Source organism: Eupeodes corollae, chromosome 1 (assembly GCF_945859685.1).
Source record: "Eupeodes corollae chromosome 1, idEupCoro1.1, whole genome shotgun sequence".
Lineage (NCBI taxonomy): Eukaryota > Metazoa > Arthropoda > Insecta > Diptera > Syrphidae > Eupeodes > Eupeodes corollae.
In genome coordinates, this window is record NC_079147.1 from 143,747,384 (window position 1) to 143,774,430 (window position 27,047).

Genomic DNA, 27,047 nt, shown 5'->3' on the forward strand with positions numbered 1-27,047 from the left:
AGTAGCCAAAAAACAAGAAATATCAAACACAAGGTTTCATTCCAAACAAATGACAAACTTATTAAACTTTACAGATTTCGGTGATGTTTTACAATTTTTTTATGTATTTCCTCAAGAACTTTGAAGTTAAAAATACTTCTTTTTCGTCCTTGATATCTTTTTTAAACCAGAGTCAATTAAGAAATTCTGATTCTATTTGTTAATGTTTAAATTTAAATATTTTGTTGTAGTTGGCTTGACTTAGATTCCTAGACATTACACTGCCAACATTACTTTTAGCTTAAAGTATACATTGGACTTAAAACTTGACTGTTTTAAAAAAAGATCTTGTTTCTTATATTGTATGGAAAATTAAAACACTTTGTTATAGATAACAAAATACAAATACCCAAACTATCAAATAAATATTCACGATACACAAATTAACATAATTCATATCAATATTATGGAATTTTTGTATTAATTAAAAAATTAACATAATTCGATAATTTTTTTAAAATTATAATAAAAATCTTTTTTTTATCACAACAAAATAACTTACCCGTCTTTATCGAATGCCGTAAAACAGGCATCCATTGCTGAACCGTTACGATCTTCAACGTCAATTGGCGGGGTTGGTGATTCCATATTCAACTTTATGCTATGACTTTTCAACACTGCAATCTACTGCTCGTAATGATTCTGCAATTCAGGTCACAAAAAAAGAAAACAACAAGAACCATAAGTGAACTTTCCATTTACAATTTAAATATATGGTAAACAAAATAAAAAAGTTCGGTTTTAAAAAAACAACAACTCCAACAACATGAAAGAACTCATAAACGATTCCACGTTAAATTGAAGGTAACCCGAAGTTTAATAAAATACATATAAAAATTGTTTCACTTTCTTTACAAATTCCTAACAGAACTTAAGCAAACGTAGTACAAGTCGAAATAGGCCCCGAGTTATTGGAGTATTCGAGCCCCGAACTCAACAAATACAACACATGCAATGAAACAGAGAATCAGTACATCAAAAATATATCTACTCAATATCGTATAAGGTACTCTAAATTTATTTTTCTGGTTCAATAAGTTATCGAAAAAACATTGGCTTGCTTGCGGGTGGTCGCCAAGCGCAACGCATTCATTTTCGAGTCAAGTAAGTTCAACATCATATTGCGGAAACTTACTTGGTTTGAACTCTTTAATTGGTTATTTATGTAAGTGTATAGAAGGGGGAGGAAACAGAGGGTAATTAAATATGCCAGGGCTTTATAGAAAAGAGGGAAAAAAGTAAAAAAACATAACACTTTTAACACTCATCACTTGAGACTTCAGAAGTCGGATATAAATTGACACTAGAGTAATTACGCTAAGTTTTCTCGTAAATTTTAATCGCAATGCAGTTATTTAAGACTTGTATAATAGTTACAGACCGGATTCACGAATGCGGGGCTTTTAACAATAATATGTCAGAACTAAGAGCAAGCTGACGGTCGAGAAGAGAAGGGAAGGGTTTTGTTACCTAATTGATTTTCAGCTTCACTGATTTTAGCGATATTACCTATAGTAAGAGATCGAATAGACTAACGCAAACGGTGAAGGCTACAAACAACAAAACTATCGAAACACAAATCTTTTTGGAAAAATAATTAGTAGAAATATGTAGGTATACAGGGTGATCCCATCAATTAAGGCCTTCAAACTTTTATAGTTCGAGATCACGATTTAAAAAAAAATTGTTAGCGCTGTAGCTCGCAGAGAACCAGGTCTATCGAAAATAGAAATCAAGTAGATACTACTTTTAACTTTTGACCGTGTTTAACATAAAGTTCTTTTATGCAAATTACAAAACATGGGCTTTCATTCAGATTTTTTGAGTGGTTAAGAAAATCGTACTTAATCTGTTAATAAAAAGAGTGGTTACATTTTAAGGGCCGATGATGATTTTGAATAAAACGCAAATTATTAAGGAAATAATGGACACTCAAGGGGATATGAATACCGTAATAATGATTAAAAAGAGTGCAATCAACTAGGAAGGGAGGAAAGAATTAAAAAGGAGATACCGATGCACATTGGTTTAGAACGTCTGCAAATTGTAATGAGTGGCAAATATTGAGTCTGGTTAAGCATTCCACATTCTTGTAGTATACTATAAAAAGAATGTCGGCACTTTAAAGTACATCCGACTGGTTTGAGGGGAGGAATGAAATTAGCTATTTCTTAATTACTAACTTACTTAAGGTGGCGCTACAGTCCGTTCGGAGCTGGGCCTCAACCAACATGCGTCTCCAGCCAGCTCGGTCCATAGCTATTTGTCTCCAGTTTCGCACGCCAAGTTGGTTGAGGTCCTCTCCCACCTGGGTGCGCCACTTGAGTCGCGGTCTTCCTCTACTGCGCCGTCCCTCGGCATTGGATTTGAGGACCTTCCGGGCTGGAGCGTTGATGTCCATTCGCTCTACATGACATAGCCATCTAAGCCGTTGGACTTTAATTCTGCTAACTAGGTCAGGGTCGCTGTACAGCCCGTACAGTTCGTCGTTATATCTTCTCCATCATTCTCCATCTATGCGAAAATCACCCGAAGAATTTTTCTCTCGAAGCATCCTAAGACGTTCTCATCTTTCCTTGAAAGGGTGCAGGCCTCAGCGCCATAAAGGGGATCCGCGATGATGAGTGTTCTCTAGCTGTCTATAGTGACGTTTTGTCCAAGACGTCGTTGTTTGGTATCGTTTTTTGATGACAGCAAATACTTGGTCTTGCCCTCATTGACCACTAAACCCATCTTCTTCGCTTCAGTCGCAATGCTCAAAAACGTTCCACTGACATCACGCTTTGATCTTTCAATTATGTCAATATCATTTTCGTATCCGAGTAATTGGATAGACCTTTGGAAGATTGTGACTTTAGTGTTGACGGTTGAGTTTTGCACACTTCTTTTCATAACGATGTTGAATAAGTCGAATGACAGTGCATTGCCTTGTCTAAAACCTTTTTTGACATCAAATACGTCGGTAAGATCTTTTCCGACCTTGATAGAGCAGCGTGCATTCTCCATCGTAATTCTGCACAAACGGATAAGTTTGACAGGGATGCCAAAACTAGACATTGGTCGGTAGAGCTCTTCCCTATAGATGCTGTCATACGCGGCTTTAAAATCGATAAAGAGATGGAGGGTATCGATTTGAAGTTAATGGGTTTTTTTTCCAAGATCTGCCGCAGTATTTACACTGCTTGGTCGATAGTGGACTTTCCTGGTCTGAATCCACACTGATATGGACCAATCAGGTTGTTGACGGCAGATAGGATCTTATATGCAATGTTAAGGGGACTGATGCCTCTGTAGTTGGCGCAATTTAGATGGTCTCCTTTCTCATGTATCAGGCACACTATGCTTAGATTCCACTCATCGGGCATACTTTCTTCCGACCATATTTTGCAGATGAGTTGGTGCATGCTCCCTACCAAGTCAACGCCTGCTGCTTTAAATAGCTCAGCAGCGATGCCGTCAGCTCCAGCAGCTTTGCTTGACTTAAGTTTAGATATAGCTATCTTCACTTCGTCAAGATCGGGTAGGCGGAATTGTTGATCTGCGTTGCCGAGGTTGAGTGGTTCTATCTCCCTTACAGCGGAATTCGTTTCGTCATCGCCGTTATATAATTTGGAGAAGTGATCTTTACATATTCTCAGCATCGACTGCGGTGTTCCCCTGATCGTCTTTACAGGCTTTGGTTCATTTTTTAGTTTGCGTTTGCCCGATCCATCCCATCGCACTTCTTGGATGGTGGTGATATCGGCTCTACGTTTACTGTTAAGGGACCTAACATTTAACGTACAGATGTGAAGTTCGTTGTCCTTATTTCGTTTGCGTGGGTTGTCAATAGTGAATCCATCCGTATCCAAAGCTTGTTGGTGATTTGCAACTAAAGGTATTTTTTACGTGGTCAGGAAGTCACCCCGACGGAACAACCCCCAACCTGGAGGGCCAGATCCTTAGTATAACTCCAAGGACGGGGAGCCGAAGCCCTATAAGGTGTTCACTAAGTAGTTCAACCATACTGGAACTGTAGACTCCACCGTTGATTCCATCTCGAGAATTCGTCCGCTGCCGTCTGGATAAGGAGAAGTGCCTTAGTGGAAACACCTCTCACTACCTCTCTTGTCCCCAACAACTTTTCTTTGGGCTAGAACCTAATCTCTAGTTGAGGGTACTAGGCACCCGATGTTCCCTGCGGGGAGTTGAGAGTAGGTGTTGATAGACAGAGGCGGGTTTTGAGATAAACCCGTGGATGCTTGTGTCCTCTTGAATGCACATGTCTACCATTTGAACATCTAATAATTGGCTATTTCACTAGAGCATTATTTATGAAAATAACGATGCAATAATGATAGACATGAAACCTTACGACAGTGCTCAAGAAATACAAAAGTTTCAGTTAGAAAAAGGTCACCAATCAATTTTTAGAGTTATCTTTTGAATTCTGTCAAAGAGAGTTTTGGGCGAGTATAGGCTTTAGAAATTATAGTCAGATCAAAAGTGGTAAAAAACGTCTTGCATCGTAGAAGAAAATCTTAACTTAAGTGGTTTGTGAGCACATGACTAGAATTGAAAGCTGTCAAGCCTCCTAAATTGAAGTTCAACCCATGTATAGTGGAATTGGGGGAGGGTTACGATTTTGTCACAGTAGATAGCATTGACTTTTCAAAGCATTAAATTTTGATTTGAAGAGTGTTGGCGACTTGAATTGAATGGCCCGTTGGTAATTTCTGAGGCAACAAAGAAAAAAATAATCAATATCAAATGCAGGCATTTTCGATAAGAGAGCTTGATGCCAAAATTTATCAAATGCCTTAATCAATTTGACTTTCTTCAAAACGATGTAAGGAGTTGTTGCACTGTTCGGTGAGATAAACCATGAGATCACCAGTGCTTCAAAAGCTGGTCGTTATAAGCTTTCGTTCTTCAAGATATTTCTCAAGCTTGAAATAATTCAGCGTTTCCATGACCTTGGAGAGAAGGAACGTAAGTCCAATTGGACGACAGTAAGAAGAGGGTGAGAAGAATACGCTTTTTTAGGGAAGGGCTGGACAAATTCTGTTTTCCATCCACTCAAAAAGAGACCTGTAGAATTGGACAGATGGAAAAACTTACGCAGTTGTTTTGGCAGGGTTGAAGAACACCACTTCAGAACAATAGTAGCAATACTATTAGGGCCTGCGGATTTGTGAATGTCAAGATCTTTGAGTATTCCAGCAACTGAACGAGTGCAAAAGAAGATTAACCCCGTAGAAGCGTTTACGCTTTCAAGTACAGGCGGAGTCATATACAGCATCTAAAAAGCAGCAAACTCTTCTGCAAGCAAATTGGCTTTATCAATCGAGCTTACAAAAGGAGTCTCATTTTTTTTATCAGGATAATATTGTTATGGTTCTTTTTTGTATGGAACAAAATATCGGCCAAATACTTGACAGGAAAAATAATGAATTTCAAATATGCATTTTGATTTGAATTCCTTTCTTCATATTAGCCCTGAATACCTTTAACGCGTTACACTATTGTGTGTACCTTTCCTTGATTTGAATTGAATTAATCGTAAATTGAGAAATGTCAAAAAAAAAAAATTAAATGCTCTGTGAAAATGTCATTGAAAATGCTTTTGGGATTTTAAAAAGAAGATTTCCGACATGAGCTCTAGCGGCAATTAAGAGAAACATGGTGTTTGTTTCAGTTATTCACGTTTATCTCGAAAACTTTTTGTAGTATCAAAAAATGTTGTTCTACAAAATTTAAGCTCATTAAATTTTATAAACAAAATGTTTAGGAATTTTGTTCGTATCTGTTATAGTTTATAAAGTAACTCTAGCGGCAGTGAAGAGAAACTTAGGTTTTTTTTTGGGTTTATCTTGAAAATTATTTGTCGTATCAAAAAAAAGCTTATTAAATTTCCCAAAGAAATATGATATTAATTTGTTTGCACTTGTTTTAGGTTTCAAAATAACTAATAATAATATAACTAATAATAAATAGGAACTTGTTAAATAAACACTTATAAGCCTTGATAATTATCAATACAAAAAACAATCAGAAACATTTTTACTATTAATCAAATTCGAATACTCTTTTTCTCAACTTAATGTTTAAAGAAATATTTTCAACTTCACAATTTAATTTACCGTTTTTTTAAATTCCATGTATAAATGTAACGTCTGTTTGACATTTTGTAGTGCAACAAAGTTGGATGCGTTTTTCTTAACCTATGTGGAACTTAGTTTAGTTAATCCTAAATATTTTCATATTATCTGACAACAAAAAATGTCCTTGGTAGGCAGGAAAACTTTACTTATTAGCAACTATATCTACTGTACTTAACAAATATTGGACGTTTCCTATTTATTAGTTGTTTTTTCAAAACACTTTTTTGAACACCCTAAATCAATATTTTCGTATATTTAAAAAAAATGTATATTCATTCCTTTTGCCATTGAGTATCCTTTTAAACTGTTACGCAAAAGCTTCCTTCAGTTGAAGAAAAAAAAACAATTTTTCTTATTAACTGATATTTTTTTTATAATGTAAAAGTCCAGGCTCAGTTTAAAGTTCAAGTTGATGATCACGTTATTAATCTGTAGGAGTTTATGAAACCAAGAAGTTCCACCTTTGACCAAATATTCACATTACGGCAGATCTTGAGAAAACCCATTCAATAACTTTAAATCGATACTCAACATTTCTCTATCGATTTCAAGGCCGAGTACAACACCATCTGTAGGGAACAGCTTTACAGAGCAATGTTTAGTCCTGGCATCCATGTCAAACATGTCTGTTTGTGCCGAATGATGAAAGAGAATGCATTTTGCTCTATCTATATCAAAAAAATCTTACTGATGCTTGTGATGTCAAAAAAGGTTTTTAAAGAAGCTAATTTCATCCCCTTGTGCAGGATGACTGAAGAATGCACGCTGCTCCATTAAATTTGTAAACAACTTAACTTAAGAACTTTTCGATGTCAAAAAAGACTTTGGACAAGGTGATGAGCAGTCATGCGATTTTTTTTAACTTCGTACTTGAAAGAATAGTGCAGAGCTCCCGTCAACACTACAGGCACTATCTTTTAAAATTCTGTCCAATTACTAGCAAATGCTGATGACATTGACAAAATTGGAAGAACTCAATATGATGTCAATAGGGCTTTTGTAAGCATTGAAGCAGAGGCGGCAAAAATGGGTTTAACGGTTAAAGAAAGCAAAACAAAGTACATGCTATCGTCAAAAAAGGACTTACAATACCGACGTCAAATGTCACCATCGACAGACGTAACTTTGGGGTAGTCAAGGACTTTGTCTACCTAAGCTCCGCTATGAACGCAGAAAACAACACCAGCGCTGACTCTTGCTAACCGCTGTTTCTTTGGGCTAAGAAAGTAATTGAGTAGCAAAGCCCTCTCTCGAATGACCAATGTGTCCTTATACATATAAAACAATCATCATCCCTGTTCTGCTATACGGTGCATATTCATGGACTATGACAAAAGCGGATGGAGAGAAAAGTTCTTCGTGTGATCTACGGTCCCTTCTGCTTAGAAGGGGGGTGGAGGACAAAATGGAACGACGAGCTGTACGGGCTGTACAGAGACGTAGACTTAGCCAGAAGGGTAAAAGTCTAACGACTAAGATGGCTGAGTGACGTAGAGCGCATGGAAACCAATGCTCCGGCCCGGAAAGTCTTCGAATCCATACCCACAGGACAACGCATTAGATAAAGTTCGGGGATCATTTAGCGCGCACGAATAGAAAGTGACCTCACCCAACTTAGAGTGTGAAACTGGAGATATATAGCTAGGGACCGAGCTAGATGGAGACGTATATTGGGTGCCGGCCTAGTTCACACAGGACTGTGGCGCCACCTTAAGGAAATAAGCATGCACTATAGTTTTGGCAAGAATTTGGCAAAACTCAAACTCACCCTATAAATTCAGAAAATTACTCCAGCGCAACGATGGAATCAAACGAAGAATAACTCTTCGAAATCGCTTGTTCTTTAGACTTAGAAAATAATTGAGTAATTAAGTCCTTTCTCGAGCATCTAAAGTCACCATCTACTAGAACCTCGTTATCCCGTTTAAATTTATGGCGATGAGTCTTGGACTCTGTTAAAAAAAGATAAGGGCGTCTCAGGATGCTTCAAAGAAAAAATTCTTCCGGTGATTTTTGGTCCCGTCTTGACAGATGAAGAGTGAAGGATAAGGAGGGCTGTACAGCGTCACTGACCTGGCTAAAAAAACAAAAGTCCAACGACTTAGAAGGCTGGGTCAGTAGAGGAAGACCGCTACTCGGGTCGAGCACGCCGATGAAACAGGACCTCAATCAACTTGGCGTTTGAAACTAAAGACAGCTAGTTCCTTCTTTTATATTGATTAAAAGCAAAGGAAGTGAGTGGGAAAGCCATAGGCAGTAAATATAAAAAAAATGGTATGGTAACACAAAAAGGGGGATAGACGTAGAAAAATAAGGACAAAAGAGTTGTTGAAGAGGTTTAAACGAAGGACAATAACGACTTGAACTAAACCTGTAACTTAAGTTTAAATTCAAAAATAAAAATAAAGGGCCTACGTCCCTATTATTTGGACCAACACTAACTAGTGCCTTCCGTTGTATTATTAATTCAAAACAAAATAAAACATATAAGGGACACCCTAATATACTACATGTATGTAAATGTATTTCAGGACAAAAAAGGACATGTCATGTTCAACAGTAATCATTTGTTATTCACGTTAATATGGAATTGACATGTCAAAAGGATAGCCTTCTTCTTTATTAGCATTGGCGCAAACACATACACACAAACAAAAATTACATCCATAGGAATGGGCAAAAGGATTCAGAAGCTTGATATAGGAAGACAGAAAGCAGTGTAATAATGATATGTAGCATATTCCTTTTTTTAATACATGTATACATACTCGTACGAACTCACAAACTATAATATGAATTCATCGAACATTTTATATTCATTTCAATAAAAATTAATTAAAATAATACAAAAAGTAGATGCAAATATCCGCAGGCACAAATAAAGCTGTTGACCTATTTCAGCGATGCACCTCAATAATAATTGCATTTCATCGCAGAGTAGGTAATCCCCTTTTCCGCCCATTTGCAATCTGCGTAAAATATACATACAATCAATTCAATTAATTTATTATTAAACTTTGAACCTTCCGGTGGTGTATATTGGGTGTTCCGCATACGTCGTAAGCATAGGCTAGGCATAGTCAGGTCTAGGTGCCTGCCAACCTCCTATATATTGACTCTTGGTGATACGACCGCATATAATGGTATATTTGTCCATTTTCTGCTTGAGTACAAGTAAAGGGTGGTTAAATTTTAAATGTGTTGAATATGTGAACTACACTTACACTTCAAGTTTTTGTCTGCATTTTATTTGACATTTCTCAATTTCAGACTAACTCAATTTGAACCATGGAAAGGTACACAATCAATGGGCGTTCAAATCAAAGTGCACATCTTGATTTTTTCGGTCAATTCAATAGTCCAAATATGAGTACAGATAATATTGATTTCCTGAACGTGAACACTTTCCGTATATGAGGACTAGAGAAAAGTGTGGGTCTACCTTGAGGCAGTGCAAGTACTACCCCAGCACAATTTCACATTCATGTATTAGGCATGAACTATACTCTTTGTTTAAGAGCGAGGTCAATCTTGCACCTCTTGTTTCTTGCATTTTAAGGGAAATAGGTGAAAAGTAGAACCTTTAGAACACCATCCAGCTCCACATACGTCAAGTACAGCCACCACAATACACTCACTAAGGCGCCTTCCTCTTACACAGACTTAGCCAAGTCGACCAGTGTCAATGAGACACCAGAACCGACAAGATCCAGGGGATGGGATCCTGTCTAGGGTGGTACCCGAATATAGCTTCAGGTTGAGCAGGTTGAGCTTCGTAACAGTTAAGATGACTCCCAGATAGACTCCTTACAGACCGAGGCGTGGCAACCTCTTTCTGACCTGAATTACTATCGGTTTTGTAGTTCAACCGGCAACAACGCACTACAAAAACAATCAACTTAAAACAAGTACTACAGTAAACATTTCTAGTGTGCACCAGTCGAATTAGATGACCAGAAGTCACTAAACGCTTTCCATATACCCCCAATCTAAAGCCTAAAGCCTGAAACCTAAGACAACCTCAAGGACCTCAATATCGTCGTTAATAGGACAGTGAATAATGTAGAGCCGACTGAGCAAGAGTCCTTTCATTCATCATCCTTGTCAGCAAAAAGCCCGTAAAGAGGAAGAACTATAAGTTCGCCCTGGCAACCACCTGCACTAAATCGGGAAGGAGCTCAAAGATAGCCCTTCCCACTTCTCTGTTAGTTCATCTTGATTGCCTTTTAGTGGACATGAACCTACCCAACAATGTTTAAAGGTCCCTACTTGCCATAAAAACGGCATTTGAAGCCTCTTTCCAGTCTGTTGAGGACAAGCTCATCTGTCGCCGGCAATACCAAGACATATTACCACCAGGTCAAGAGGCAGGGCTCAGCCAGTATTTGCATTGCTTCCGTAAGAACAGTGCGGCATACCGGCAAAGACCCGTGGAGAAATACCCTCTAACAGGAAAGAATTTCCTTCCTAAAAATAACAAGCTTGACCATGTCACACCATACTGGGGCACCAAACATTGCACAGGCAACAAGAGGTCCCTATGGTGTGAACTGCCCTCTTGGCAAGACCCCATTCTTTTGTTAGAACTCGTCTCACTCAGTTTAACATTGCCAACTTTAACAGTAGGAGTGCGAGTATGCGATGATTTGCTTTTCAGTGAACCCATCGCCGTCATACCAACTGCCAGATCTACACCCGCTCTCACCCTCAAGCACGTAAACTACCCAAGAACTAAAGCTTCTCGACCATTTCAAACTCGCTAGTCAATGGTCGGAATGTTGCCAAGAAATAGCAATTGCAACAGTGGATGATCAATTTTCGAAGAAAATCATCTTCAGTGATGAGGCGCATTTTCACATCAGTGGATATGCTATAAGCAGAACTGCCGCAATTGGCGAATGATTATCAAAGAGTCATTTATAGGCTAGCTGCATCATTGAGCCGTATTTTTCCAAAATAAGGCCGGTCGGTGAATGGCGCTGGTGTATCGTGTATTGTGAGATGATAACAAACTTTTTATGGGCCGCATTGGAAAATATGGATGTGGTTTCACCCGGGCGGTGCCACTTGCGGCACAGCTAAAAAAGCAATGGTTCTTTTGCGTGACAAATTAAATGGCCGTTTTATCTCACTTGGTGGCGATAGCGATGTATATTGGCGGCCAAAATCATGTGACAATGTTGGACTTCATTTTATGGAGTTATTTTAAAGAAAAGAGTTAAGGAAGAGATAATTCGGAAACGTCGTAGAACCTTAATTATGCCTCAGCGTCGCCGAAAATTTGAACCATCGGATAAAGATCTGCCACCGAGATGGTAGCGGTGACCATTTGGACAATATTTTGTTTCGTATATATTTAAACCATACCAATATTAACAAAATAAAAATCAATGATAATAATTTCCCAAATAATTTGTGTTTTCTTCAAAATCAACAACGGTGCTTAAAATTTAACCACCCTTTATTGATTCACCTGCGAAATCTGACCTTTTGATGTGATTTTGAACTTTCAACGCAGTTGACAGTTATGTACATGCATATCTATATAATTATTGATGTTGGCCTATCAACACACATGCACAACGCTATGCGTAATTTTGTCTTTGAAATAATATGCAGAATCTGCCATTGCTTATGGTTAAGCTATAAATAGAACATTTCCTGCCAATAAAATATAGAACTTTGCCAAAAGGTTGAAGTTAAAACAGATTGGATATAATTCATACCGATGTGTGATGCTGATGAATATAGCGCGACACGACGACGATGAAGCTGAACGGCGACGTATAGGTTATATCAATGACATTATTGTAACGTCAATCCAATCAACCAGCTTTTGCAGTGGATATGGCGAAGGCGATGTTGGTACTGGCCCCAGGTCTGATGAGATTACAATAGGTCACGTGAGGATTTGAGAGCGGATTTATTTTTTTTAATTAATGCACAATTATAATCGAATCTGACCACAATTTACCGAAGCTGTAACTTGCTAAGGTGTGTACCAACATTTCGATATATTCTTCTTTTTTTTAAAATCATTTATTATGTCATTGTTAACAATAATGCATTATTGGGCTGTCCGGATTATGGGAAATTCATGTCGAAATGATTTTTGATCTCAAGCGAAAACCGGAAGTATTATTAAATGAAAAGTATTTATATCATTGCAAAAAAATCTGTTTCATTGACGCACGCTATGAATAGTCTACCCGTATATCTGTTTCAAGCTTAGAGTAGATCTATAAGTTTTATGAGGAAACTATTCGGTATCACAGGTTGTCGAATCGGGCACAGTACAACAATATTAACAGTTGTTTTTAAGAAGGTTTTAACCCTATATATCACTACAGGCAACATTCCGACCTCACCCAACAAACTTCTCCATCTAGTTCGGTCCCTAGCTAGATGTCTCCAGTGACCCAGCCATCTTAGTCGTTGGTCTTTTACCCTTCTGGCTACGTCTACGTCGCTGTTCAGCCCGTACAGCTCGTCATTCCATCTTCTCCTCCAATCCTCTTCGATGCATACGGGGCCGTATATCACACGAAGAATTTTTCTCTCGAACCGACCCAAGGTGCTTTCATCCGCTTTTGTCATAGTCCATGCTTCTGCGCCGTATAGCAGGACGGAGATGATAAGGGTCTTATATAGCGACACTTTGGTCCCTCGAGAGAGGGTTTTACCACTCAATTGCTTTCTTAGCCCAAAGAAACAGAGGTTAGCAAGAGCTATTCTGCGTTTGATCTCAGCGCTGGTGTTGTTTTCTGCGTTTACAGCGGAGCCTATGTGGACGAAGTCTTTGACCACGTCAAAGTCTCGTCTGTCATCACCATATGGTAGTAATTGGACAGACTTTTAAAAGATAGTGAGTCTAGTGTTGACGTGTGAGCTCTGCACTATTCTTTCAAGTACGATGTTAAAAAATATTGCATGACAGCGCATCACCTTGTCTAAAACCTTTAATGACATCGAAAGGTTTTGCGAAGTTGCTTGGTCATCCTGCACAAACGAACGAGTTTGGCAGGGATATCAAAACTAGACATCGTTCTATAAAGCTCGTCTCTGTAGTTGATGTCATTTGCGGCCTTGAAATCTATGAAAAGATGGTGGGTGTCGATTTGGTGTTCTTAGGATTTTTCTAGTATCTGCCGTAATGTGAATATTTGATCAATTGTGGACTTTGCTGGTCTAAAACCACACTGATAAGGACCTATTAGATTGTTGACAATGGGCTTTAGACGTTCACATATTACGGCAGAGAAGATTTTATAGGCGATGTTAAGAAGACTGATGCCTCTATAGTTGGTGCATTTTAGGATCGGGCAAACAATACTGAGGTTCCATTCATCGGGCATGCTTTCTTCCGACCATATCTAACAGATAAGTTGGTGCATGCTCCTAACCAAATTGTCTCCAGCTGCTTTGAAGAGCTCGGCATTCAAGCCATCCACTCCAGCGGCTTTATTAGACTTCAGATTAGTTGTGGCAATCTTTACTTCGTCTAAGTCGGTAGGACGGGACTGTTGACTTTCGTCGTCTATGTTGAATGGATCACCCTGCCTAACAGCGGAATTCAGTTCGTTGTCGCAGTTATAAAGCCTTCAGAAGTGGTCCTTCCATATCCTCAGCATTCACTGCGGTTTCACTATGATGTTTCCACTTTCGCCATTGCAGCCTTCGGTTCTAGTTTCAGTGCTTGTGAATTTCGTTTCACCCGTTCATAAAACATTCGAACTTCATTCCTGCTTTTAAACCTCTCAACATCTTTAACCACATGCTTCTCATGCCCTCTCTTTTTCCTTCTGAGAAGTCGGCGTTCCTTTCGCGTCTTCTGCTCATAGAGCTCATGAGCAGCTCTCGTCCTTTTATGCAGCGCCGCTCTGCGTGCCTGTTGTTTGGCTGCATTTGCCTGCCGACATTCCTCATCAACCCAGGGTTTCCTTGTTGGTGGCCCAGCACATCAGAGGCGGCTTCTCTGATTGCATCTTGGCAATGTTGCCACTGGTTTTCGAAAAATTGTGTTGGCGGCAGAGAACTTCGGAAGAGTTTACTTGTAACTCGGTCGGAAAAGGATTTGGCGATCAATCTAGTTGACGGTAGAGTGATCTGGAGAACTCCAACAGCCTTTGTGAATGTTGAGGTGTGGAAAACGCGTACTAATATGACGTTTCGTACCGCATCAAAATCTACGAACCTATATCCGTTGTCGGAAGTGTTGTCGTGCAGGCTGTTTTCCCGATTATTCCACCAAAGATATCTTTCCTTCCTAGCTTGGCATTTTAAAATCGCCCAGGACAATTTTAATATCGTAGCTAGGACACTGCTGATATGTTTTGTCTAAGAGCGTGAAGAACATATCTTTGGTTTTGTCAAATTTCACTTCTGTGGGGTGTGCGCGCATATCAGGATAATATTGCTGAATTTATCCTTGATGCGTATGGTCATGAGGCGCTCGTTGATACACCTATAGCTCAAGACTTCTTGCCTGGTTCCAATGACAAAGGCGCATCATATAAGCGCCTTTGGTTTTCACGGTAGCAGTCACCATAGTGAATATCGCAATTTTTGACCGGGTTTTCTTTATGTGGCCAGGAATTCATCACCACTGCACAACCCCCAACCTGGAGGACCAGATCATTAGTATAACTTCAAGGACGGGGAGCCGGATAAAACCGCTAATTATATTCCTGGGCTCCGAATAATTCGTAGAAGCCCTATAAGGTCTTCCCTAAGTAGTTCAACCTTACTGGAACTGTAGACGCCACCGTTGCTTCCATCGTGGGGATTCCTCTGATGCCGTCTGGATACGGAGAGGTGCCTTAGTGCCTCTCCCCCTCTCTCGTTTGCTGCCCACAACAACTTTAAACTGGGGTTGGAACCCAATCTCCAATTGTTCTAGGAACCCGATGTTCACCACGGGGAGGTGAGGGTAGTAGTTGATAGACAGAGGTTGATTTTGAGAAAAACCTTCGGACGCTTGTGTTGTCTCTACCATTTGTACATCGGCAACGATTTACCGGGTTTTGACTTAAATGTTTTACCAATGGAAGCGATCAATACATAAACAGATTGATGAGGTTGCTGTGCAAAAACTCCTGCCTTTGGATAGCGTTAAAACACGATGCAACTCCTTAGAAGAGTGTATCTATGCAGCATACGGGAATCCTATTAATACCAATGTCAAGTTTGAGCGAAAGAAACCCTTGTTTGCTATTTATTATCATAAAGCTCTAAAAACTTCACTTAAGCAACTTAAAAAAAACTATTGCGAAGCAAATAAAAAGTACATATAAATCCCTTCAATCTTTCATGACTTATTCACCTGCAACTAAGCCAGAAAAAGAAACTACATATATGATTGGTTCGTAGACTTAAAAGCTGCGTTCGTCAATATTTACAGAGTAGCTTTTATTCACAAACTTATTACATTAGGCATCTCAACGAAAATTGTCTAGCAAAATCAAGGGAAGTCTTGAAATAACAAGGGAGGTCTATAGATTCCAAGTGAGTTTTTGAAATATCAATTGAGGTCTTGAAATATCAAGAGAGGCCAAGTGATTTCAAGGGAGATCTAGAGACTTCAAGGGAGGTCAACAGATTTCAAGGGAGATTTTAAAATATCAAGGGAAGCCTAGAGATTTCAAGGGAAGCTTTGAAATATCAAGGGAGGTCTAGAGTTTTCAAGGGACGTCAAAAGATTTCCCGAGAGGTCTAGAGATTTCAAGAGAGGTCTTTAGATTCCAAGGTAGGTATTGAAATATCAAGGGATGTCTAGAGATTTTAAGGGAGGTCAGAGACCCCAAGGGAGGTCTTGAAATATCAAGAGAGTCTAGAGATTTTGAGGGAGGTTTTGATGTATCAAGCGAGATCTTGAAATATAAAGAGAGGTCTTGAAATACCAAGGGAGGTCTAAAAAAATCAAGAGAGGTCTTGAAATATCAAGGAAAGTCTAGAGTTTTCAAGGTATGTTCACAGCAAAATTCATCAAGAGATAGAATGATCTTTTTGACACTGAAGAGCTTTATGACCAAACATATTTTCTGCTTTCACATTTGTGGCTGCGCCACAGTAAAGGTTCATATGAAAGGACTGTTCGACTAGGAGACTCATGCTGAATCTGAATCAGATTATAACCTAGATTCAGCGGGACATTCTGGATACGAGGATGCTTAAGTAAAACCGATAAATATTAATTTCTAATGGTTAAAAAAAATGGAATCATCACAATATGAGCGACATGTTTGGAATCGTTATCCTATTGAAAGTAAAAATCTCTCAAGATCCCCGTTTTTTAAACAGTTTGCAGCAAATTGTCTTCGAAAATTATTAGGTAAACTCGTTTGGTCATAATCTTATCAATTATCACCAAGTTAGAAATAGATTGAGTGGACATAAGCTCCACACTATAACACCACCACCAGAGCTTCACTACCCTTCAGACCCTCCTTACGTTGCAGCGATCTTTGTTGCGCTATCAAACGGATCTTTTTTAATAATACCTTTAATCATTCATTCCTGGCTGATAAATTTCGAGAACGTCCATATCTTGGCTTATTTTTAATAATGAAAGCCCAACGCACTTACCATCACACCACGGGTACTACTTTAGCAATAATCGGTGTCCAAAATAGCTGCCCATGAGACAAACATTGAATTTCCAAATCTAAACCACAAATGGGCATTGTGGGCACGTTCTGAAGGGCTTGAAGTTAATTTTGTCAATATCACCATTTTTGGCTGTCAAAGTATCGCGTTGACTGAGCCAGTTATGATTCATGTTTGAACGATGGCCTGTTTTAAATTCACCTTTAGGACATCGGTGGTTTATTTGCATAGACCCGCGACTTTAAGAAACGTAACAGGAAAAAGTCTATCGGGTTCAAATTGCATGACCTTGGTGGCCAAATCACATAACCCCTACGAGAGATAACCTTACTCTCAAATCGTTAATGAAAAATTTCAATCGTGGCCTTTGCTGTGTGGTACGTAGTGCCACCGCCGGGTGTACTTCTAGAACCACATTTCGTCTAGGTTCATATGGTTCAATCTGGGCCATAAGAAATTAGTTCACATCGCTATGTACAGCTCGCTGTTGACGGTGACCGCCTCAATCGTCGTTTTTAAAAAAGTACGCCACCGCCGGCCGGCCCAAAATCCACACCAAACAGTAACTTTTTGAGGATGCATTATCCCCTGGTGAACCTCGCGGGGATTGGTGCCGTCCCATATACGGCAATAGTAGTCCTCTTTCAAACGATTCAAAGCCCGGTCAGCGAACAAGCGGCGTTGACTATGGTCATGAACTTTGAGCTCCTAGGTCAGTTGAATCTTGTACGGATGTAGGCTCAAAGCCCGACCTAAAATTCGCCAAGTTTCAGTCTGTGAATGGCCGAATTCTTATGCATGGCGAGAAATATATCTGCTTTACACTTTCACGGACCGCGGCAATGGCCCCTTAACGTACGGATGTTGGCTAATTGTATACTTATCCGGTTGTCTCAAATTTGATCACCAAATGTTGAAGAGTCGACTGTGAAGGGATACCACGTCTACCGTAAATTGGGCGAAACGTTTGCGTTAACGAACACTTATTTTAATAATAAAGTTTGATCATTTGAACGTGCTGTTCAATTGTGTTACTTGACACGATAATTTGGCAACAACAACTGAATAATAAGCAAAAGCTTTGTCACCAAAACAAAATGGCCACAGGACGCCAAATTCTACCCATCCCGATTGAAAAACCCCTTATGTTAAGAAAAAGAAGATGCATTTAAGAGCTCAAAAAGAAACTATTTTAAATTTATTTAAAAACTAAACTAGAGCACAATATACATAATTTAATCATACTGATATCATTATTACCAAAAGAATTAACAACAATTTATTGAATTGTTTGTGTTTTATACAAAATCAACTGCGGCCCTAAAAATTTAACCACCCTTTAGAAACCATCAATGACTTTATCATATTTAATACTTTATGAAACCACTTACATTAGTATAAACAATCTTAATTCAACATCATCGCACCGTTAATAAATTGAATCAATTATTTATCTACTTAAACTAAAAGAAAACAATGTATTGTGTCAAGTGTGAATATTGTGAAAGGTATAGGTACCGTAGATAAGTAGGTAATAGGAAGAAGGAAATCCTTTTCGTGAGAATAGGATATGCCGCCCGCGGATATTTGCCATTTTTCTTTGTCATTTGTCATCATCAACAGAGAACAGGGGAACAGGCTATATCAAAATCATAGACATCGCGACGAAGCGACACGACAAAAAACACAATGTGACAATGCAAGAATAAATGACAATGGTGTTAAATATCAATCTTTTCGGTTCACCATGAAGAACTTTGGCGTGGAGTATTATGGTGTATGGAGAAAAAAGACAAATATCATTTTTATTTATAAGAAGTGGTTTGTGTGAGGAGAGAAACCGCATAGTCAAAATGTTCTTCCAACCTAAGTAGTATTACGAAAGAACAAAGGAGTAAGACTATGATAAATAGTCTTCAAGTTATTACCAGTAAACCGAAAATAAGTTATGTTTTGCCAAGGTTTACACTGTAAAGTCTGAAGTTTCATTGAACGAAATGCTTTCCAACTTTTTAGCTTTAGCATTGGGACCTACAAAATCTTGCCCCTCAGCGTTTTACCTAGAACATAAATAGGAATTAGTGCCAGAAGTGATGGACACTTTATACTTTAACAGAGCAAATCTCTAATGAGCATTATACTATAAACTTTTTTTTAGGATTACGGTTGTATAGTTTGAGAGGAGGAATGCAACTGGCTATTTCCATGAGATCACTTATTCTGTTTTTCCTCAGGGGGTTGGCTTTGTAATTCTGGAAACTTACAGCTTGAATCACACCAGAAGTTTTTTCTAAGTTTGATATATTTTACCCTATTCGAGATGAAATTCCTCATTAAACAAAGAATTTGTGACCAGTTAAAGTTCCTGAAGAAGTCATTGAGACCTTTCCAGTTGGCTTTCTTATATTGCCATACGATTCTCGTAGGGGTTTCAACTTTAACTGTTTTTTTTTTGGCATGACAAATTTGCATATATGACACAATGGTCTGATGTGCCCAGAGGCAATAATACACTAACCGTATATTTTTTAGGTTAAGAATCAAGAAACAAGTCTAGAGTGTTGGTGGATTGCCCTGCAATGTCAGGAATTTTTTTTTTTATAATAAGCGCACACTCAGAGGGATATTTTACCCTTATTTTGTAGACACAGTGTGAGCACTAGGAAAGGGAGAGAAGATTTGAAAGGAGATGTCGGTGCGCATTGGTTTTGAATTCCTGAATATTGCAATAGCTGGGAAAGACAGAGTGTGGCAAGGCATTCCACATTCGCATAGTACGGCTAAAGAACGAATCTTTGTACTTGACAGTACGACCGAAGTTGGGCTCGAGGGTATATTGATGAGCATTCCTAGAAGCGCGAGTATTACGGTTGAACTGTTTAAAGAAGGGAGGAATGCAGCTGGCTATGTTTCTAGAGCATAAACCATTAAAATAACGGTAAAAGAGGGTGAGACAAGAAACATTTCGACGATGTTCAAGTGACGTAAATGATCTTATGATGGTAATATCCCAATCAGTCTAAATGCTCTACGTTTAATACTGTCCAAGAGGCTTAAGTAACTTGCAGGAGCACCAGCCCTGATATGGGAGTTATACTCAAGCTTGGGATGCGAAGTCTTGTAAATAACAGCCAGATCAGAGAGGGAGAAAATCTTCTTGCATCGCCTTAGAAAACACAAACATCTTGCTGCATTTTTGGCGATATCGCGTATGTGATCGTTCCACAAAAGGTGGTTGGTGATACACATACCGAAAATATCGAGATGTTCAGTTTCCTCGATGCAAGTGCCATTTATGGATAATGACAGGGGGGGTATATTTTGCTTTAACGATACAAGACAGCATTGCGTTTTCGAAGCATTAAATTCCACGCGGTTTCTTATTCCCCATTGTGCAATGCTGTTTAGGTCGGAATTTAATGAACTTATCATATTTTGTCGTTGCACTTCCACATCCGAAGAAGAGGGGTGTGAATCGGAAAACGAATATGAAAAGCTAAGAGTACTATCGTCAGCGAAACAATGTATTGGATTAGATGTTGCAGACAGGAGATCATTAATAAAAATGAGAAAGAATGTTGGAGATAAAACAGAGCCCTGGGACACACCAGCATTTATTTTGTATTTTTCAGACTTGAATCCATCCAATACAACTTGTATTGAACGATTCGAAAGGTAATTACTAATCCAATGAAGGAGGGATTCATGCAAACCGAAAGCACGCATTTTCGATAAGAGAGCCTGATGCCAAACCCTATCAAATGCTTTTGAAATATCTAGTGCACTAATTTTACTTTCTCCAAAACTGTGTAAAAATTTGTTCCACTGCTCGGTGAGATGAACCATGAGATCACCAGTGGACCTATTGCTACGAAAGCCATACTGTCGGTCATTAAGAAGCTACCGTTCTTCAAGATATTTCTTGAGCTGATAATTAATCAGCGTTTCCATGACCTTGGAAAGAAGGGACGTAAGTGCAATCGGTCGATAATTAGACGGTGAGGAAGATTTGCCTTTTTTGGGAATAGGCTGGACAAATGCGGTTTTCCATCCGCTCAGAACTAGACCTAAGGAGTAGGACAGATGAAAAAGCTTACTCAGTGGTTTTGCCAGCGATGAAGAACACCTCTTCAGAACAATAGCGGGGATACCATCCGGACCAGCAGATGTATGTATGTTAAGATCTTTTAGGATTCTCGCTATAGTACGAGTGCGAAAAAAGATTTGCCCCATAGAATCATTAACTCGATCAAGTACAGGCGGAGTCATAACACTCACTGGCAGCATTGAATTTGCGGCGAACTGCCTAGGAAAAAGATTTGCTTTCTCTAAAGAGCTAACAAATGGAGTGTCATTCACAACGAGCGTAGGAACCGGGGAAGAGGAAGTATTTCTCATGGTTTTTTACAAATGACCAAACATTTTTACTGCCTTTGGGACATTGCAGTATTTTTTGCCGTAATTTTTGGTCATGTAAAAATTTGGCCGTCGAATATGGGCGTTGGAGGCCTTCCTGGCTTGTTTGAACTTATTCCGGTTTTCCTCAGTTGGATTGTCTTTAAAACAACGGAAACTTACCTTCTTAACCCTAATAACCTCTTTACAGCTCGCATCGAACCATGCGTTTTCCTTAGGTCTGATGCTTTAAACCCTATTTGGGATAAAAGTTCTCATTCCCAGGAGAATCAAACTTGTGATCATATCAGCGCTGGCGTCAACGTCACTATCGAGGAAGCATAGTGACCAGTTAAAGATCCTGAAGTAATTATTGAGACCGTCCCAGTTGGCTTTCTCGTATTGCCAAACGGTTCTCTTAGGAGCTCTTTCTTTAACTGGAGAGTTTTTACACTAGAAATTTGCTGATATGACACAATGGTCAGATGTGCCTAGAGGAGATAGAACACTAATAGTGTACTTACCAGGGTCAGAGGTAAGAAACAAGTCAAGAGTGTTTTCTGCTCGACCTACCACGTCTGATATTCGAGTGGGCTCGTTGACCAGCTGAGTTAGGTGGTTTAACTCAGCGAAGATCTCAGCACATACTCCTTCTCGTGTTGACTGGCCCGAATGTTGAAGCCATGAAGAATTGTGTACATTGAAATCGCCCGTAACAACGATTTCAGTGCGAGGATAGGACCAAACAATTCTTTGGATGGAATCAGACAAAGCACCAAATTCACGAGAAGTTGACACTATGTCTAGATTGGGGCAATAAAGGAAGCAATAGTGAATGATTTGCTTATTCGCGGAAAATTTAAACCAAATACAATTGAAAAAAGAATTGGTGCAGAGACCATATTGTGGCAAAAACTGATAAGCAACATCATTCCTAATGTATATGGCGAGACCATGGTGGGAAAATAATAATGGCACCAAGTTATACCCTTGAAAAAAGAATTCAATGGGATCGGAATCCTCACCCACTTGGGTTTCACTTAGTGCCAAAACAGCTGGCCTGTTTTAAGCAGTATGGGAGTACACAGAAAGAAAATTCGCTCTAAGCCCACGAATATTACAATAATCTACCCTGAAATTTCCAGCCATTGCATATAAAAGAATAACAAAAACCAAAACAGACGAAGACTATAAGAAAAATATTACTGCGTTGAACTACAGAATGCTATTCGATAGGAATCCGATTTGACTCGTCAACTAACTGAGTTAGGTGGTTTAACTCAGCAAAATTCCCAACTGACTTTCCTTCGGGGTTCGTCTAACCAGAATAGCGCAGCCACAAAGAATTGTGAACATTGAAATCACCCAAAACAATGGTCTCACTGTGCGGAAAATAGAATACAATTCTCTGGATAGAGTTGGACAGTGCATCGAATTCTTTTGAAGTCGAATTACTATCCAGACTTGGTCTGCGATAAATAAAATACGTATGAATGACCCGCCTTTGAACAGTAAAATTGAACCATATCTAATTAAAATTTGTATTAAAACACTGACCAAAGTGTGGTAAAAGCTGGTAGGCAACATCATTACGAACATGAACGGCTAGACCGTGGTGAAAAAAGAATAATGGCTAAGATACATTCAAACTCCAAATGATTTGTGTCTTGACCAACCATCAGTGTTTTGCTTAATGTGAGAACTGCTGGCTGTTTTAAAACGTTAGTGGCATATGATGTGAAATAAGTTAAATTTGCCACCATAAACCTACCAGTGACAAAGCAGAGCTGTTTAGTGTTTTTTCTAGGATCTGTCGTAATGTGAATATTTGCTCGACTATGGACTTTCCTGGTCTAAGACCACACTTATAAACACATCAGGTTGTTGACGATGGGTTTTAGACGTTTACATATTACGACAGAGAAGATTTTGTAAGCGATGTTAAGTAGACTGATGCATCTTTAATTGGTGCAGTTTAAAGGGTCTTCTTTTTTCAGGATCGGGCAAACAATACTGAGGTTCCATTCATTGGGCATACTTTGTTCCGACCATAACTTATTGACAAGTTGCTATATGCTCGTAACCAAACTATCTCCAGCTGCTTTGAAGAGCTCGTCCAGCTGCTCCAGCGGCTTTGTTAGACTTCAGTTTAGATATTGCAATCTTTACTTCGTCTAAGTCGGGAAGACGGGATTGTTGGCTTTCGGCGTCTATGTTGAATGGATCATCCTGCCTGGCAGCGGAATTCGGTTCGTTGTCGCCGTTATACAGTTTGCAGAAGTGGTCCTTCCATATCCTCAGCATTGGCTGCGATTCCACTATGATGTTTCCTTTTACGTCTTAGCAGCCTTCGGTTCTAGGTTTATGCACATTTGAATTTTGTTTCTCCTGTTCATAAAACGTTCTAACTTTATTCCTGCTCTTCAACCGCACGCTTCTCATGCTCTCTCATTTTCATTCTGAGAAGTTGGTCCTCCCCCTCTTCTGCTCATAGAGAGGCATTGACAAATCCTCCAAGAATAATTCTTGTCATGAAATGTGCTTTCTCAAATAAACCGTTCGGATTCGGCCTATAAACTGTAGGTCACTTCCTTCTCTGACAAAATTACTCGCTCACATGATTGGTTGAGAGCTGTAAGTCATTAATCCCTTGTTCTTCACGTACTGTTGCTCCACCTAATTTATGTATTTATTTATTTTTTATGTGTCTCCCAAACATTAAAGCCCATATTTTAGTTTCCAATGAAAGATATTTCAGTAAATTGTCGTAATGTGGTTCAGATTATCAATGACTAGTCCTAAAAATTTCAATCAATTTAAAAACCCTAAACGAAAACAACCATCACTACAGCTCAAAGAATTAAAAAATGTATTAGAGGAAGGCATACCAGTACAGTTTAAAAAATTTAAATGTTTCGCTTTCTGTAGCGTAAACAAAATTTGGGAAGCAACAAGTTTATTCAAGAATTGGTTTTTGATTAGATTATATTATGCTCAACAAACAGACTTAAGTCACAGTTCATATAAGCTTTAAGATTGAGGTTACTATTTGCATTAAAGCTATAACCCACATCGTCAGCAAAAGTAGCCAATACACCTTTGAAAGGCACCCTTAGCAATGAATTTATGTGAAACAAAATGAGAATTGGTCCTAGAACATATCCATGTGGAACTTCTTAACCGATTATCTTTAAATCAAATATAATTCGTTCGAATTTCACTCTTTGTTCTCTGTTTTCTAAGTATCATGCAAACCATTCATTTGTAAAACCTCGAAACCCTGCAATCTTTGAATATAAAAAGCCTCCGATTTGGAAGATCACAAAATACTGCTTAAACAGCAGTAGATTTTGTATTTTTCAAGCTTGCAAATATTTGAGAGCAGAATGTTGAAAACAGTATTTTTGATTAGTTTGAAGCCATAACCTAAAATTGTTGAAAAGGTATGTTTTTATTTTTTATAAAAGAAAACTGTCGACTCGATTTTTTTCAAAACTTCACGAGATGTCGAAAGCGTTATTCGTCGTTACTTACTTACTAAATTATGATGGAGCTACAGTCCGAGAAGACCTAGTCCTCAACCAACATGCGTCTCCAGCCAGCTCGGTCCCTAGCTAGCTGTCTCCATTTCGCACGCCAAGTTGGTTGAGGTCCTTTCCCACCAGGGTGCGCCACTTGAGTCACGGTCTTCCTCTACTGCGACGTCCCTCGGGATTGGATTCGAAGACCTTCCGGGTTGGAGCGTTGATGTCCATCCGCTCTACATGACCTAGCAACCTAAGCCGTTGGACTTTAATTCTGTTAACTAGATCAGTGTCGCTGTACAGCCCGTACAGTTCGTCGTTATATCTTCTCCTCCATTCTCCATCTATACATACGGGACAAAAATTCACCCGAAGAATTTTTCTCTCGAAACATCCTAAGACACTCTAATCTTTCTTTGACAGGGTCCAGGCCGCAGTGCCATAAATGAAAATCGGGATGATGGGTGTCTTATAGATAGTGATTTTAGATGCTCGAGAGAGGACTTTACTTCTCAATTGCCTTCTAAGTCCAAAGAAGGAGCGATTTGCAAGAGTTATTCTTCGTTTGATTTCAGCGCTGGTGTCGTTGTCTGTGTTAATAGCGGTGCATAGGTAGACAAATTCCTTAACTACCTCGAAGTTACAGTTGTCCATTGTAACATTTTGTCCAAGACGTCGTTGTTCAGTGTCCTTTTTTGATGACAGCATATACTTAGTCTTGCCCTCATTGACCACTAAACCCATCTTCTTGGCTTACGTCGCAATTCTCAAAAACGCTTCACTGACATCACGTGAATATTTGGTCGATAGTGGACTTTCCTGGTCTGAAGCCCCACTGATAAGGACCAATCAGGTTGTTGACGAATGGCTTCAGACGTTCACATAATACGGCAGAGAGGATGATGCCTCTGTAGTTGCCGTAGTTAAGAGGGACTCCTGTCTTATGAATCGGGCACACTATGCTGAAATTCCACTCATCAGGCATACTTTCTTCCGACCATATTTTGCAGATGAGTTGGTGCATGCTCCGTAGCAAGTCATCGCCTGCTGCTTTGAATAGTTCGGCAGCGAGGCCGTCAGCTCCAGCAGCTTTGTTTGACTTAAGTTTAGATATAGCTATCTTCACTTCGTCAAGGTCGGGTAGGCGGAATTGTTGATTTGAGTTGCCGAGGTTGTACAACGGAATTCGGTTCGTCATCGCCGTTATATAATTTTGAGAAGTGATCTTTCCATACTCTCAGCATCGACTGCGGTTCTACTACGATGTTCCCCTGATCGTCTTTACAGGCTTCGGTTCGTGGCTGGTACCCTTGGGAGTTTTTTTTTTACCTCTTGGTAAAATTTACGAACCTCATTCCTGTAGTGACATTCCTCTATCTCCTCGATCGCTTTCTTCTAATGCTCTCTTTTTTCCATCTAAAAAGCCGGTGTTCTTCTCTCCTCTTCTGCTCGAAGAGCTCGCGAGCAGCTCTAGTCCTTTTGTGCAGAGCCGGTTTGTATGCCTCTTGTTTCGCTGCGTGCGCTTACCGTCATCTCTGATGGCTGCAAGGCAATGTTGCCACCGGTTTTCAATGCTTAATGCAGGCAGCAGAGGACTCCTTAAGATGTTATTAGAGACTCGATCGGAAAAGGACATGCCAGTCTCTTGCGATTGTAGCCGTCTAACGTCGAATCTTCTCACAGTACTTCTTTGTTTTAGCTTGGACCGGGATTCCGTAGCCGTATCTTCGCTACAACGAGGTAGTGGTCCGAGTCAATGTTGGCCTCTCGGAATGTTCGGATATCCTGTATACTGGAGAAGTGTCGTGCGTCGATCGCAATGTGGTCAATCTGGTTGACGGTTGATTGATCAGGAGATTTCCATGTCTCCTTGTGGATATTGAAATGTGTGAACTGCGTACTAGCTACCTGAATGTCTCACCCCGCAGCGAAATCGACCAGCCTGAATCCGTTGTCGGAGGTGGTGTCTTTTCTTCCTAGCCTGGCATTAAAATCTTTGAAGACAATTTGAATGTCATAGCCAGTGCACTGCTCATATGTTGCGTCCAAGAGCTCGAAAAATATGTCTTAGGTGTCTTCATCTTTCTCCTCTGTTTGGGCATGTGTGCATATTAGGCTTATGTTGGCGAATATAGCCTTGATGCGGATTGTCGTGATGCGTTCGCTCACACTGTGGAAACTCAAGACTTTTTGCTTGAGTCTAGTTTCAACAACAAATCCACACCCAAATAGACGCTGTCTTTGTTCTCGGTAGAAGTCGCCGTAGTATACATCGCAGTCTTTTAGTTTACGTTTTCGCGGTCCATCCCATCGCACTTCTTTGATGGCTGTTATATCTGCC

The 27,047-nt window shown here is 39.4% G+C and overlaps 1 protein-coding gene across 4 annotated transcripts in view; it reads right to left on the minus strand.

Annotated features, from left to right (window-relative positions):
- LOC129943438 (nicotinamidase) overlaps positions 1 to 27,047 on the minus strand; it is a 195,501-nt gene that overhangs the window by 76,958 nt on the left and 91,496 nt on the right. Inside the window, exons 1-2 of one of the 4 annotated variants that reach the window (XM_056052883.1) lie at positions 1,510 to 1,640; positions 542 to 681 (exon numbers count right to left, since the gene is read on the minus strand). In XM_056052883.1, the coding sequence (XP_055908858.1) occupies positions 542 to 627 (86 nt within the window). In that variant the 5' untranslated portion in view covers positions 628 to 681; positions 1,510 to 1,640. Of the gene's footprint in view, positions 1 to 541; positions 682 to 805; positions 994 to 1,174; positions 1,347 to 1,509; positions 1,641 to 27,047 lie in introns of those variants that run through there. The other 3 variants (XM_056052884.1, XM_056052887.1, XM_056052885.1) reach the window with 3 other exon arrangements.